At 43.2% G+C, this 15,645-nt stretch overlaps 1 protein-coding gene across 2 annotated transcripts in view; it reads left to right on the forward strand.

The window, feature by feature from the left end:
• The window catches only part of sdk1b (sidekick cell adhesion molecule 1b), a 446,717-nt gene that overhangs the window by 335,949 nt on the left and 95,123 nt on the right, over positions 1–15,645 (forward strand). For both annotated transcript variants that reach the window (XM_084044504.1, XM_084044505.1), the window contains 3 exons: positions 1,027–1,142; positions 10,119–10,314; positions 13,120–13,218. In XM_084044504.1, coding sequence (XP_083900630.1) covers positions 1,027–1,142; positions 10,119–10,314; positions 13,120–13,218 — 411 coding nt within the window. The remainder of the gene's footprint in view (positions 1–1,026; positions 1,143–10,118; positions 10,315–13,119; positions 13,219–15,645) is intronic.

Consider the following 15,645-nt stretch of genomic DNA (forward strand, 5'->3'; position numbering starts at 1 on the left):
TGGTTGCTTGTTTTTGCAGGAAATACACTTAAGACTTCTGGTGATAAGTAGTTTCGTTCCCTACCTATGTTGAATGCACTTATTGTAAGTCGCTTTGGATAAAAGCGTCTGCTAAATGACTGTAATGTAATGTAATGTAATCCAGGTTTTAATGTCAGTCAGGCAGGTAGTGAGGGTGGTGTGGGTGGTAGCAGTAATGGTTTTGGAGGGGAGGGGAGGTAGAGCTGTGTGTCATCGGCGTAACAAGTGAAAACGGGGGGCGAAGGATCTGTCAGAGGGGGAGAATGTAGAGAATAAACGGGAGATGGCCAAGCACCGAGCCCTGGGGGACACCATGGGCGACACTGTGGGTGACACCATGGGTGACAGAGGTTGTAATTGATGTATAGCATAGAACATTTCAACGACAAGGCAATTGAAAGTGCCCTATACTGTATAAAACATTACACATCTCTCTCTCTGTGTGTGTGTGTGTGTGTGTGTGTGCGTGCCTGCGTGCGCGCGCACACAAGTGTGTGCCCTCTTTGACTCAGGTAGAAGATGTAAAGGGCATTCCCATAATGCTGCAGTGCGTTATTGCTCATTGCCTCGCCAGCATCAGCATAAACCCCTTTAGACTATAATCACCATAGAATACACACACACACGCACGCACACACACACACACACACACACACACACACACACACACACACACACACACACACACACACACACACACACACACACACACACACACACACACACACACACACACACACACACGTCACATGTATCTATGGAGGCCAGGTGCACCTGACTCTTCTAGGGAGGCAGTGGGAGAAGACAAAGAGACAAAAATACAACCCCTTTGAGCCATATACTCTTTAATGAGCAAAAGAGGAGTTGGACGCGCCCGAATGTGGTTTATAACTTGCGCCATAGATGGTTTAAATAGGGCCCAATGTCTAAATACTGTGTGTGTGTGTGTGTGTGTGTGTGTGTGTGTGTGTGTGTGTGTGTGTGTGTGTTTGTGTGTGTGTGTAGTTCCAACAGCGCCCCCCCAGGAGGTGGAGGTCGTAGCGATGAACTCCACCACCATCCGGTTCACGTGGAACCCTCCTCCTCAGCAGTTCATCAATGGCATCAACCAGGGATACAAGGTAGGTTTTTACGCTAGGCTAAGGTCTTAATGGGTTAAGAAGTCTTGTATGAATACTTTATTTAGAAGGTTGCAGAGAAAAAGCACATGGAAGTACAGTTTACAATATAAGGTCAGCTAAAATGGATCGCTCATAATAGCCGCCGCAATGGCTTGTTTCAAATGAGATCCCCACACACTCAATTCAGGGAGGAACACACACACACACACACACACACACACACACACACACACACACACACACACACACACACACACACACACACACACACACACACTGGTATGGGAACCTCACCTGCAAAGGCAGATGGATCTTTCATTATGGGAGTTGTGTTGTTTTTATTTTGACCTGCATATTTGTCTTTTCTCTGTTTTTCTCTTTGTTTTCTTTGAACAAATAATGAGCCATTGGGCTTGCATTTATGATATGGTAATGTTATGATAAGTAGTATAGCTATTTGTTTGCTGGACTTCTCTTCAACTAGTTGCATACACAGCTTATCCCATTAAGACCTGGAACTGTGTCATTTTTTGATTTGAGCTAAAAAAGCATTATTTTACACTTTGGGCTATTCAAAAATAGCAGATATACAAGCTCATAGCGCGGCACCGAGTGCCGCACTATGAGCTTGTAGATCTGCTATTTTTGAAAAATCGTGAAAATGTGTGCACTTTGAATGTATATATTTTTATAGCAAACATTTTTAACTCAAATCTTTGCTTCTGGGGGGTCCCTGGAACAAAATATTTTGATGGGGGTCGGCGGCCAAATACATATCATTTTGGGGGTCCTTGACATGAAAAAGATTGAACACCACAGATATAGAAACATAGGTTTTTGAGAATACTGTTGAGATTTAGGAGACATGTAGAATCGGCTTCAGGTCTCAATGGGTTAAACTCAAATGCAGAGAATCTAGTTGGAGAAACAAGTGAGCATTGTTTTGACAGTGCTGTGAGGTGATTTTTCTTTCTTGGCTGATATGAAACATTTATGATGATGCCGGGTCCTTGGGTGGCAGCAGGCTCATTTGAAAAGATTTATCAAAGGCCTAAGTCTTGTACTTAGGGCCCCAATCCTGACTAGTATGAAGAACTTCACTTCCTCATCTGCAACGCAATGCAGAGGGTTGCGTGGACATCCGAGCGCATCAGTGGATGTGATCTCTGATCCTGCATCGGGGACTTTTATGATGTGTGTCGTTGTGTCAGCAAAGCTTGCAGGTTTATCAAAGATCCTATGAAAGGACAATAGGACTGGCACATCATCCACTGGAGGGTACAGTAGATGCAGGACCAACATAAAGCACAGGCAATTCAAAAAATCTGCACTTCACTAAAAGCTTACGGAGCTCTTAGTCCAGGGGTCTTCAACAGGGGGTCCGGGACCCCTAGGGGGTCCTCAGAGTTACTACAGGGGGTCCGCCAAATCTTTGTGTGATATGATTTTTTTAATTACCTTAACCGCTTGAACCCTAGCATCCCTTTTCTGAGGAGAACTTTAGCCAAAAATAGCAGATCTACAAGCTCACAACGCCTCGCGCTGCGAGGCGTTGTGAGCTTGTAGATCGGCTATTTTTGGTAAAGAGGTGTAGGTGTAGAGAGAAATAAGAACAGTAAACGTACACAAAGAAAGTTGAATCTAAAACAAAATTTTATACAATATAGAGGGGGTCCCTGCTTCATCTCTCTCTCAGCTAGGGAGTCCTTGGCCTGAAAACGTTGAAGACCCCCGTCCTAGTCAAAGCTTTATTGATTAGAGTTTCGACTAAAACGTTCTAAAGAAGAGTTTTTAGTTGAGAAACGTTAATCAATAAAGCTTTGACTGGGAGCACTGTAAGCTTTAAGCTAAGATGTTTTTTCTTCCTATTTTAATATACATTTTTGGGGCTTTTCTGCCTTTATTGATAATATTACAGTGAAGATATAGGACAGGAAACAGGGAGAGAGAGATGGGGAGTGACACACAGAAAAGGTCATCAGGATCGGGATTCGTAACCGCGACACGCTGCCAGGCTGCATCAGAGCCGATATGTGGTATGCACCTGGACCGCTAGGCCAGTGGGCGCCCCGTCTTTAATTGTTAATAATTGGAGCGCCACACGTTTGGAAACTCCAGCAGCGTGGCATGGCGTGGCGCTGGTGCATTTCCCTTGCGCTCGCGCGTGCATAAGGCACGCCGGTGCTTTCCTCAAGTCAGGTGCCTGGAACGGCGCTTCCAGGCGAGCGCCCTGGCCCTGGCAGTTTTTATTTTATTATCAATGATCTTAGCCAAGCCAAACACGGACCGTTTCAGATGCTACAAAGTGGCCAGATTGCTAAATACAGTATAGCTACTTCCCCCAGACAACCAGGCTCATGAAGGAAGTCTTACTCATTAGTCTTACTTGTTAGTTGTAACAATAAAGAAACCATGGACCTAGGGTTATAGGGTGCACTCATACTCTTCCATTTTAACAGCTGTTCGTGCGTGCGTGTGCGTGTGCGTGTGTGCGTGTGTGCGTGTGTGTGCGTGCGTGCGTGCGTGCGTGCGTGCGTGCGTGCGTGCGTGCGTGCGTGCGTGCGTGCGTGCGTGCGTGCGTGCGCGTGCGTGTGTGCTGGGTATAGACCAGTAGATAATAATATTAATTAAGAGAGGATATGAAGCAAAGCCTCATCTCATCTCATCCCCCCACAGATCAGTGATTACATACAATACAGTGAATTCTATAGCTCAGTATTATACTCCTCAATGCAGTGAGGAGAGCATAGAAAGCCTGTGCCGGGGGGGACTTGTATCTCTGATTTCTTCTGATTTGATACTGGCCGACTTACTGCGGTTATCTACCTAGTAACGTAACTACTTACTTTTTCCAGTTCGTTAATGCTGCTGACATTTGAATGGCCGACAACTTCATAGACACTGACATGATTCACGTAGACCAGGGATTCTCAAACATTTTTTGGCTCAGGCCACCCCTGTAAATAATGTTTTCATCCATGGCACCCATGAATTACATTGTTACTTTGTAGCACCTTACAATTAAGTCATATTAAAAAACGGTGTAAATATTTCCCCCCCAGCCTACAGCATATCACAAGGAAAACTTGAGAGAATATCTGTTTCCATTATGACAGATTGAAAATAACTTCTTACTTGACGGTTAACCTCTTGAATCCCACTATCGCTATTCTGGGGGGAACATATTCGCCAAAAACAGCAGCTTGTAGATCGGCTATTTTTGGTGAAGAGATTTGGTGTAGATTGAAAAAAGAATGCACCAAGTACAGTGCAAGTAAGTTAAACTGAAGCGATATTGATGAATTGCAAATATTATCAAAGTGTCCTGTGGCACCCCTGGACTTGCATCACGGGTGCCACTGCACCCACTTTGAGAAACCCTGACGTAGACATACTGTAAAGTTGAAGTGGAAATAACAACAGTGGAGTGGTGCCTTATATACTGGTTCAGTTCCCCACTCTTTTCATCATGAGGCTCAAAGGCAGCTACGGTACTAGCCTGGCATCACCAAGATGACCCATTCACAAACGCAACTTGTTTACAAACCTACAAACCAGTGTTGATTTTGACAACAAATTTTGATTTAGTTTTAGTCATAGTCTTTTGAATAAAATTCCATTTAGTTTTAGTCTTATTTTAGTCATATGAAATGTTTTAGTTTTTGTCTAGTTTCATCGACAAAAAAATCCTAGGCGGTACCTTGAGGGCATCGTTATGGCTGATTTTACACTTGGTTGCATGCTGAAAATAGCCGATCTACGCGTCGCGCTGCGACCATAGAGTTAAAAATAATAGAGAGGGCACCGGATATCGCCTCCCATCCACTTGCATTGAGTTGCTCACCCAGCGCATTAAGCGAATTCACCCCTTCTTCCGGGTTGTAAAGTGTGATGGGCGTAGCCTATTTGGGGCCACTGTGATACGTGACGCGTTTTACGTCACAGAGGTGCGCGGCCCCGTGCGCAAGCTTGTGCGCAAGCTCGTGAGTCAAGCCCATTGGTCGAAACCGTTTTCGCTCGTACATTTGCAGTGGCCCCGTCCGTTTAAGCTGCAGTACCTACGAATGGCCAGCATGTCCATTTCGCTTCAATGCAAGCACTGGGTTCTGGGGGCTTGGCTGCGACGCGTTGTGAGCTTGTAGATCGGCTATTTTCATTGCGCAACACCCGAGCGCAACCAAACATAACATGACTTGTCTTTTAGTTCTACTGGATCTCTTCTCCACTAGTCCCTCCCTTTTACATGACATTAACATACAGTATAACATTTTTTTGTCTAGTTCTTATTTGTTGATGAAATTGTCAATATATTTAGTCTTAGTTTTAGTCATCATTTATTTAGTTTTCGTCAGTGAAAAAAGGTAGTCGACGAACATTTTCTGTCATAGTTTTAGTTGACGAAATCAACACTGTTACAAACTTTACTGTTCCAGTACACCAAAATATGCTTCTGAAAACATTTGTGGCAGTACAACGGTAATGCAACAGACTCTAGATTAATATTTGATCAGTACTGTCTATAATTTCCCGGTTTGATCTGAGTTTCGTGAGCCTGGTGGTGCGTTGCGCTGGATGGACACCGCAGTCATCGTGTCAAACCCGCTCCGATATTAGATAAACGCGTTTGATTGGCTGAACCCCGCTCGAGCCAGGTCGACTGGACATCTGTCTGAACGGGACGGGGGCCAGGCGTATCTGCCAGAGCAAATAAATAATGAGCTCCCAGATTCATCCGGTTCCCAAGCGGATGCTATTAAAAGCCTCGACGCTTCAAATGCAAGGCCAATGCAAATGTCACACTTTCAACTGTGTGAGTTCTAAGGACCGCAAACGTTGTTGATCCCCATCGCATCATTATTTATTTCAACTTTCATTACCATTATTCATGTTGTTGACGTCGTTGTTTGTTGGGAGATACAGGCCTGGGCTGGGTTCCACTTGCCTGCACATATTTAACCATGTGAAATGTGTGTGTCCACTCCTCACACCATTTGGCACTTATAATATAATGCGTAAATACACAGCGCTATTAACCCATTAAGACCTGGAACTGTGTCATTTTTAGATTTGTATTATTGCATTATTTTACACTTTGGGCTATTCAAAAATAGCAGATATACAAGCTCATAGCGCGGCACCGAGTGCCGCGCTACGAGCTTGTAGATCTGCTATTTTTGAAAAATCTTGAAAATGTGTGCAAATCTTTGAATATACATATTTTTAAAGCGAACATTTTTAACTCAAATCTTTGCTTCTGGGGGTCCCTGGAACAAAATATTTTGATGGGGGTCCGTGGCCAAATACATATCATTTTGGGGGTCCTTGACATGAAAAAGATTGAGCACCACTGATACAGAAACGTACGTTTTTCAGAAAACTGTTGAGATTTAGGAGACATGTAGAATCGGCTTCAGGTCTCAATGGGTTAACATGCAAATGTGGGACAAATCTGTTTACATACCAGAGAGCTTCGGTTTGGCCTTTCCCCATGGTAAATGAAGCTTTGTCTGTTATTTCTACTATTCAAAGCTCTAAACGTGCAGTACAGTGACATACCGTAATTGTAAAAGAAACAGTAAAGTACCTTACTTGCAAATGTAAAGTAAGATAACCCACTGAAGAACCAAGTGACTAGGATTACAATGACCAGAGGTGAAACTAACTCACTAGCACAACGTAAGAGTGTGTGTGTGTGTGTGTGTGTGTGTGTGTGTGTGTGTGTGTGTGTGTGTGTGTGTGTGTGTGTGTGTGTGTGTGTGTGTGTGTGTGTGTGTGTGTGTGTGTGTGTGTGTGTGTGTGTGTGTGTGTGTGCGTGCGTGCGTGCATGCGCTTAAGCGTGCATGTGTGGTGTCTCAATCAACTTAGATTAGTCTCCAAAAGAGCTTCTACACTGTTGTACTTTTCCTTAAGTAATCTTACTTCTTCCTGAGTAATATTTAAGTAAATTAACAGTACCTCTACTTGGATAGGATATTCTAGTACTCACAAGTACATCCTTGGCATCGTCTCCCAAATGTCAGACAAATATTATGCAGAAGACGTGTCAACATGCACTGCTTATTAAAACCTATATTGCCAATACCTTCTGAACTCTGATGGAAAGTTCACGTTCTGCTTCTGCCCCCGTTATCATCACGGGTTGAGATTGAACGGTATGGAAAGGACTGCACAGTGTTGCCCGTGGCTTATCTCTCTCTCTCTCACGCTATGAATATGTGAGCGCATGGTTTTCAATGAGTTGTTTTTGGGGGGCTAAAGCAATAATGCAAAGTGAAACAATGTGGTGCTGAATATGAATTAACCCATTAAGACCTGAGGCCGCTTCAAAAAAAAAAAGTAAATACTGACAGTTTTTCGGGAAAAAAAATGTAAAAAATATTTTCACGTTTTTTCAAAAATAGCAGATCTACAAGCTCATAGAGCGGCACTCGGTGCCGCGCTATGAGCTTGTATATCTGCTATTTTTGAATAGCCAAAGAAATCGAAAGTGACACAGATGCGTTCCAGGTATCAATGGGTTAAGACCAGCAATAGGCTAGATGGATCTTTCATCATTATATGGGAGTTGTGTTGTTTCTATTTTGACCTGTAGTCTCCTGCATATTTGTCTTTTCTCTGAATACTTTCTTTGTTCTTCTTTGAACAAATAATGAGCCATTGGCTTGCATTTATGACATGATAATGTTATGATAAGTAGTATGACTATTTTGTTTGCTGGACTTCTCTTCTCAACTAGTTGCATACATAGCTAGTGGTGGAAAAAGCACTCAAATGTTTTACTTATTAAGTATCAATACTGCAAGTACTCCGTTACAAGTAAAAGTCCGGAATTAAACATTTACATGAGTAAAAGTACAAAAGTATTGCTATCAAAATGTACTTAAAGTAACAAAAGTAAAAGTATAAAATGTTTGAAAATAGCCGATCTACAAGCTCACAACGCGTCGTGATGCGACGCGTTGTGAGCTTGTAGATCTGCTATTTTCAAATGGCCCAGGTATAAAATAGGGCTAAAGGGGTTAATGTATGTTTTATAATGTAATAATTTATATCTGCAAAGTAACTAGTAACTAAAGTTTTCAAATAATTGTAGTGGAGTAAAAGTAAATTTGCCTCTGAGATGGAAATACTCCAGTACAGTAAAAGTACCTCAAAATTGTACTTAAACACAGTACTTGAGTAAATGTACTTAGTTTGCTCAAATGCAGAGAATCTAAAGTTGGAGAAACAAAGTGAGTGTTGTTTTGACAATGCTGTGAGGTGATTTTTCTTTCTTGGCTGATATGAAACATTAATGACACCCGGGTCCTTGGGTGGCAGGCTAATTTGAAAAGATTTATCAAATGCCTACAGTACGTAGCCTATAGCGCAAATCCTTCAGTTTGAGAAAGGCTGTCTCAAATAATGACTTTTTGGGTTTTGGTTAATAGCCTACAGCCGGCCTTATTGAATCAAAATAATGAACTTTGCACAATGTATTAACCCATTAAAACCGGGAACGCATCTGTGTAACCACTTTAACCATTATTTTATACTTTGGCTATTCAAAAATAGCAGATATACAAGCTCATAGCGTGGCACCGAGTGCCACGCTATGAGCTTATAGATCTGCTATTTTTGAAAAACCTTGAACATTTGTGCAAATCTTTGAATGTATATATATATTATATAAGGGAACATTTTTTATTCAAAACTTTGCTTCTGGGGGGTCCCTGGCTGGAACAACATATTTTGAGATGGGGGTCCGCAGCCAAATACATATAATTTGGGGGGTCCTTGACATGAAAAGGTTTGAGAACCAGTGATTATAGCAGCATAAGTTTAAAAAAAAAACTGTTAAGATTTAGAAGACATTTGTAGAATCCCCCAGAAGCAAAACAAGATTTTTGTTACAAATGTTTGCTGAAAAATATATATATATTCAAAGATTTGCACAAATGTTCAAGATAAAAAAAAAATAGCCAAAGAAATCTAAAAAACACAGAATACAGTATTTCCCGGTCTTAATGGGCTAAAGCTGTGAGGCACTGTTAGGTGTTTGTTTTTCCGTGCAAACTCTGCAGCATTGTGCCTCCTCTGTGGGAGTTGAACCCCACAAACAGCATCTTATGAATGTTATGAACGTGTTAGGATTCCTCCTCACCTCTTCTCTCTCTGATCCAGGGACGTCACCGGCTCTCAGAAGTTGGGGGGGGGTGGACTTTCGGTGGACTATACCCCATACTTTAACTTTACACTTTGACTACTTGGTGCCGCGCTATGAGCTTGTATATCTGCTATTTTTGAAAAAGCATGAAAAACTTTTGTAACTGTCAAATGTAAACAAATTCTGTATTTAAAAAAATGTGTGTTTTTTGGGCGGATTTTGTTAGTTTTTTTCCGTGTTTTGGTTACTTTATTTTGGTGTTAGGGTTAGGTTATTTAATTCATATTTTTGCCTGATTTTACCGATTTATTATCAAAAAATCACACCCAGTGTGAAGTGGGCGGTGTGTGGTCATCACAACATGAAAAAAAGGATTTATGACTTTTTTTTAAGTCAGTCATGTTGTGATGACCACACACCTGCTATTCATAGGGCTGCACATGTGTCATGTGTTTCGCCAGCCAATCACAGTCCTGAATTTGCAAAGTCAGCCAATCACATTACAGCTAGTGGTGATGACACTAGCTGTAATGTGATTGGCTGACTTTGCAAAAGTATAGATTTGCATTGACTGTGGAAGGGTTAGGGGTGTAGACTGCGTTGTAGACTATTGGCCAATCACGGTGCAGGATTGGTCAGTGTCCAAAACTCACTTATAGGGGGCGGTTACACCGCCCCAATCAAAAAGTGGGGGGTATGAAATCACAGATCTGTGAGAGTGAGGGTGTAGCGTCGTACGCACAGTGAATGGCCGTGACGCCCCTGCGTGTTAGCATTCCTCCTCACCTCAGCACCTCTTCTCTTCTTCTCTGATCCCCCCGGTAACACAGTTGCTGCTGTGGCCGGAGCAGTCTCCAGAGGTCGTAACCATAGTAACCATCACCCCGGACTACCCCGGCGCTCGCCACACGGGATTGGTCGGCGGACTGAGCAAGTTCACCTGGTACTTTGGCTCCGCCCTCTGCTTCACCACGCCCGGCGACGGCCCCCGGAGCACCCCCACCCTGCTGCAGACGCACGAGGACAGTATGTACACACGCACGCACACGCACACGCACGCACACACACACACGCACGCACACACACACGCACGCGCACGCACACACGCACACACGCACACACACACACGCTGTGATGTGCGGATAACAGAGGGAATACACCACAAAGAACAATTGACTGAACTCTCCTGTGATCTGTAATGCATTGGTTCTCAAAGTGGGGTCCGGGGACCCCCAGGAGTCCTTGGGGGGGGGGGGGGTTCCAGGGGGTCCCCTGCAAAATGTGTTAGTATAGCATCACAATAATTTTAACCTTTTATACTTTGGCTATTGAAAAATAGCAGATATACAAGCTCATAGTGCGGCACCGAGTGCCACGCTATGAGCTTGTAGATCTGCTATTTTTGAAAAATCGTGAAAATTTGTGCAAATCTTTTGAAGATAATATATTTTTAAGAGAACCTTTTTTAACTCAAATCTTTGCTTCTGGGGGGTCCCTGGAACAAAATATTTGAGATTGGGGTCCGCGGCCGAATACATATCATTTTGGGGTTCCTTGACATGACAAAGTTTGAGAACCACTGCTGTAATGTATCAGAGCATCAATCAGCTCCATATCTCTCTGTCTCTTCTTCGCCTTACATCCAAAGCCCTTTACATTCACAGACACACATTTACACATCAACCGCAGAGGAAACCATGCTCTTTTAACTCATTGAGACCTGAAGCCGATTCTACATGTCTCCTAAATCTCAACAGTTTTCTGAAAAACGTATGTTTCTATATCAGTGGTGCTCAATCTTTGTCATGTCAAGGACCCCCAAAATTATATGTATTTGGCCGTGGACCCCCATCAAAATATTTTGTTCCAAGGACCCCCAGAAGCAATAAAGATTTGAGTTAAAAATGTTCGCTTTAAAATATATATATATTCAAAGATTTGCACACATTTTCACGATTTTTCAAAAATAGCTGATCTACAAGCTCATAGCGCGGCACTCGGTGCCGCGCTATGAGCTTGTATATCTGCTATTTTTGAATAGCCCAAAGTGTAAAAGAATGCTTTTTAGCTCAAATCTAAAAATGACACAGTTCCAGGTCTTAATGGGTTAACTCATTGACTTCAAGAGTAAAACATCGTCTATAGCCGACCCTGCCAGCGATTCAGAGCGTTTTCACAAACCTTTGAAAAATCATACAATATTATTCTTCACCACGATCCATCCACCAATCTGCTGGTCCATTCCATTCCATAGTTATTGGCGGTTGAATATAGGCTGTTTTTGCCAAAAAAAGCAACAGAAAGCAATCAAAGCAGAGAAAAAGGCATTCTTCCAAATCCATTAGAATGGAAGTTAAAGTGGCTGTTTGTTTTTTTTGCCATCACGTGATCTACCTGCTTCACTGGGAGTCAAATGGTGAGTCATAGGTTTGTGAAGAGCGCCATCTAGCATAAACACTGAAAACACCAGTTACACGTCAAAACACATCATGGGCAGTCAATTAGTTAAAGGCAATGGCACCTGGCACACTGATAAGGGGTGTAGCGCAGGTGTTTTAGGGACAAGGCTGGTGATGGAAGATAGCAACTCGGCCACGGGAAACGCCCCTTGCGCGATGCAAAATCCCCAAATAGTGGGTATAGCGCGACTTAGGTGCAAAATAGGCGCCCTAAGTGTCTTGCTCAAGGACACTGGGACACTAACCCAGGCCGGGGAATCGAACCGGGAACCTTTCGAAATCCCAAGCGGACGCTCATACCTCCTGAGCTACTGCCGCATCTCTCTGTATAACAATAAAGAAACCTTGAACGATAGGGTGCACTCATTTCCATTTTAACAGCACTTTCTCTCTCTCTCTCTCTCTCTCTCTCTCTTTCTCCCTCTATTTAAAAGCCAAAAGGACACTGATTCACGTGTTTACAGACATATTTATAGGCTACTGTTCCGTGGACAAACATAATGGGTTCTCCACACAGACATGTGTGTACACACTTTGTCCTCGTACCATCACATGAACACAATAGCCTACAGGCAGACAAGCAATCATTACCAACTTGTAATTATCCTGTGGGATAGAGGTATTAGAAGGCATGCACGTGCGCACACATGCATACACACATACACACACACACACACACACACACACACACGTGCGCGTGCGCCCGCGCAAGCACACGCACACAAACACAGACAGGTATTGATTGGGCGTGTGTGGCAGGGTTAATGGTGGGTGTAATTCTTGTTTGATAATAGCTTTGTGTGTGTGTGTGTGTGTGTGTGTGTGTGTGTGTGTGTGTGTGTGTGTGCATGCTCGCGTGCGTGCGTGCGTGCATACTTGTCTTTTATTGAATGTCTCAGATGAATGGCTTAATCGCTCTACAGGGAGAAGGGTAAGGGAGGCATGAATGCAATGAGAAATGACAGGCGCGCGCGTGTGTGTGTGTGTGTGTGTGTGTGTGTTGTCAATGCAGATGTGATTAGATGTGTGAGGGTTCAGTGAGCAGCAGATTATAGCCTGTAGACTCACGTCTACAAAGAAGTGTGTGTGTGTGTGTGTGTGTGTGTGTGTGTGTGTGTGTGTGTGTGTGTGTGTGTGTGTGTGTGTGTGTGTGTGTGTGTGTGTGTGTGTGTGTGTGTGTGTGTGTGTGTGTGTGTGTGTGTGTGTGTGTGTGTGTGTGTGTGTCTGTTTCTGTGTGTATACGTGTTTGTTGGGAGAAGAATGTCCCTTGTAGACAGATCCAACATATCACACAAGCACATATACACCTCTATTGACAAAATGTATGGACTGTGGAAAAACACAAAGTGTGTGTCTGTGTTTTTTTTTTCAGCTCCCGGTCCTGTGGGTCACCTGAGTTTCACTGAGATCCTGGACACGTCACTCAGAGTCAGCTGGGCGGAGCCTAAAGACAAGAATGGCATTATTACAGGTCAGAACGTTCACAACACTATGACATCACTCCTTCTATCCTCCACTACCAGCCTCGACCCCGTGTCCCCGTGCACGACTAGCCCTCGTTCCCCAGCCTTACTCATCTGCCAAGAGAAAAGCCTGGTCATGACCTAAAGTAGAGAGTGTCTATAGGGGGCGGGACTTCCGTCATACGTATTTCTCCCCGGAAACAATATCTTTTGACCAATCACAACACTCGTTTCATTCATGGAGAATGCGAACAGATTTGTAAAGTGTCAACGTCATTTCCTTGGGCGGTACTTCCGCCGAATTCCGGCACAAATTCTGGCACAAATTCTGACACTCAACCGGCCAAGTCTTGCCCAGCGTGGTGCACGATGCACCCGTGCAAGCTGTTCCCACACACAGGGACGTCATGGGCTTTCAGAAGGTGGGGGGGGGGTGGACTTTCGGTGGACTATACCCCTTATTTTACACTTTGGCTATTCAAAAATAGCAGATATACAAGCTCATAGCGCGGCACCGAGTGCCGTGCTATGAGCTTGTATATCTGCTATTTTTGAAAAAGCGTGAAAAACATTTGTAACAGTGACATGTAAACACATTCTGTATTTTCAAAATTTCGCTTTTTTGGGGCGGATTTTGTTAGGTTTTTTTTTCGTGTTTTGGTTACTTTATTTTGGGGTTAGGGTTACGTTATTTAATTCTTATTTTTGCTTGATTTTACCGATTTATTATAAAAAATATATATACATTTTTTTTTTCAAAGAGTGGGGGGTATGAAATCACGGATCTGTGAGAGTGAGGGTGTCGCGTCGTACGCACAGTGAATGGCCTTGACGCCCCTGCCCACACACGATGTCCCCGTGCATGATGTCCCCATGCACGCTATCCTCATGCATGATGTCCCCATGCACGCTATCCTCATGCATGATGTCCCCATGCACGCTATCCTCATGCATGATGTCCCCATGCACGCTATCCTCATGCATGATGTCCCCATGCACGCTATCCTCATGCATGATGTCCCCATGCACGCTATCCTCATGCATGATGTCCCCATGCACGCTATCCTCATGCATGATGTCCCCATGCACGCTATCCTCATGCATGATGTCCCCATGCACGCTATCCTCATGCATGATGTCCCCATGCACGCTATCCTCATGCATGATGTCCCCATGCACGCTATCCTCATGCATGATGTCCCCATGCACGCTATCCTCATGCATGATGTCCCCATGCACGCTATCCTCATGCATGATGTCCCCATGCACGCTATCCTCATGCATGATGCCCCGGTGCATTCTGCCTCTGTGCACGCTGCCTCCGTAGATGCTGCCCTGTGCACGCAGCCCCTGGTATAGAGCTAAGGCTTTAAATACGTTTTATACATTTTACCAGTTCTTTGCAGCAGTGTTAATTTTGTCGACTAAGACTAAGACTAAAAGACTAAAAGACTAAGGTTTTTGTTATTTAGTCGACTAGACTAGACTAGGACTAAACCATTTTCAGAAGACTAAAATAGGACTAAAACTAAATGGTGTGTTATTCAAAAGACTAAGACTAAGACTAAATCAGAATATGCTGCAGTGTAATTGTTTTTGACTAAGACTAAGACTAAAAGACTAAAAGACTTAAGGTTTTGATATTTAGTCGACTAGACTAGACTAAGACTAAACAATTTTCAGAAGACTAAAATAGGACTAAAACTAAATGGTGTGTTCTTCAAAAGACTAAGACTAAATCAAAATTTGCTGTCAAAATGAACACTGCTTTGCAGATATTTTACATGAGGGAAAGTTCATGTTCATGTTTTATACGACATACCATATACAGTATGTTTTATACAACATATACCATATACAGTATGTGATTATATTCATGGTCAACAGCGTTTTAACAGAAAGTCAACGTGATTACGTGATCTGGAATTGTTTGTGCAGATTTTGAGAATGCACATTTTCCAGCACTTCCTGAGCCTTTCAGAGGTTAACCTGTGACGTTACACCTTTCACCTTTCCTTCGAATGTTCTCAATAGATGTTCAATGGCCTTCTTCTGGGCATGTCCTGAAAAGGGCCACAAAGGCCGAAACATGTTGGCATGTTTTTTAAATGTGTTCAAGGATGAACTAGCCTTGGAAGAGTGCCGACTCCTTTTTAACCAAAGAACACCCTCCTACACTGACTACCTTGACTTTGAGAATGTGGTCATACACGTCATCACTGCTTGCTGTTTGTTGGACTTCTACTAGTCCTGGTAAAGCTTTGATGTGTGTTTAATCCTCTTCCAACTTCAACTTTCGGTTTATTGTCACGTCACAAGTTTACAGGTGTAAATGAATGCGTGAAAAAAAAATTGTACAAGCTCCCAACGTTTTGGAGTTTAAAACAATTGTCAGAAAGAAACAAGGGAAACAAAGTCAGACGACATGACACAAT

This window comes from Gymnoscopelus microlampas, assembly GCF_963454915.1.
Source record: "Gymnoscopelus microlampas genome assembly, chromosome: 2".
NCBI classification, from domain to species: Eukaryota; Metazoa; Chordata; class Actinopteri; order Myctophiformes; family Myctophidae; genus Gymnoscopelus; species Gymnoscopelus microlampas.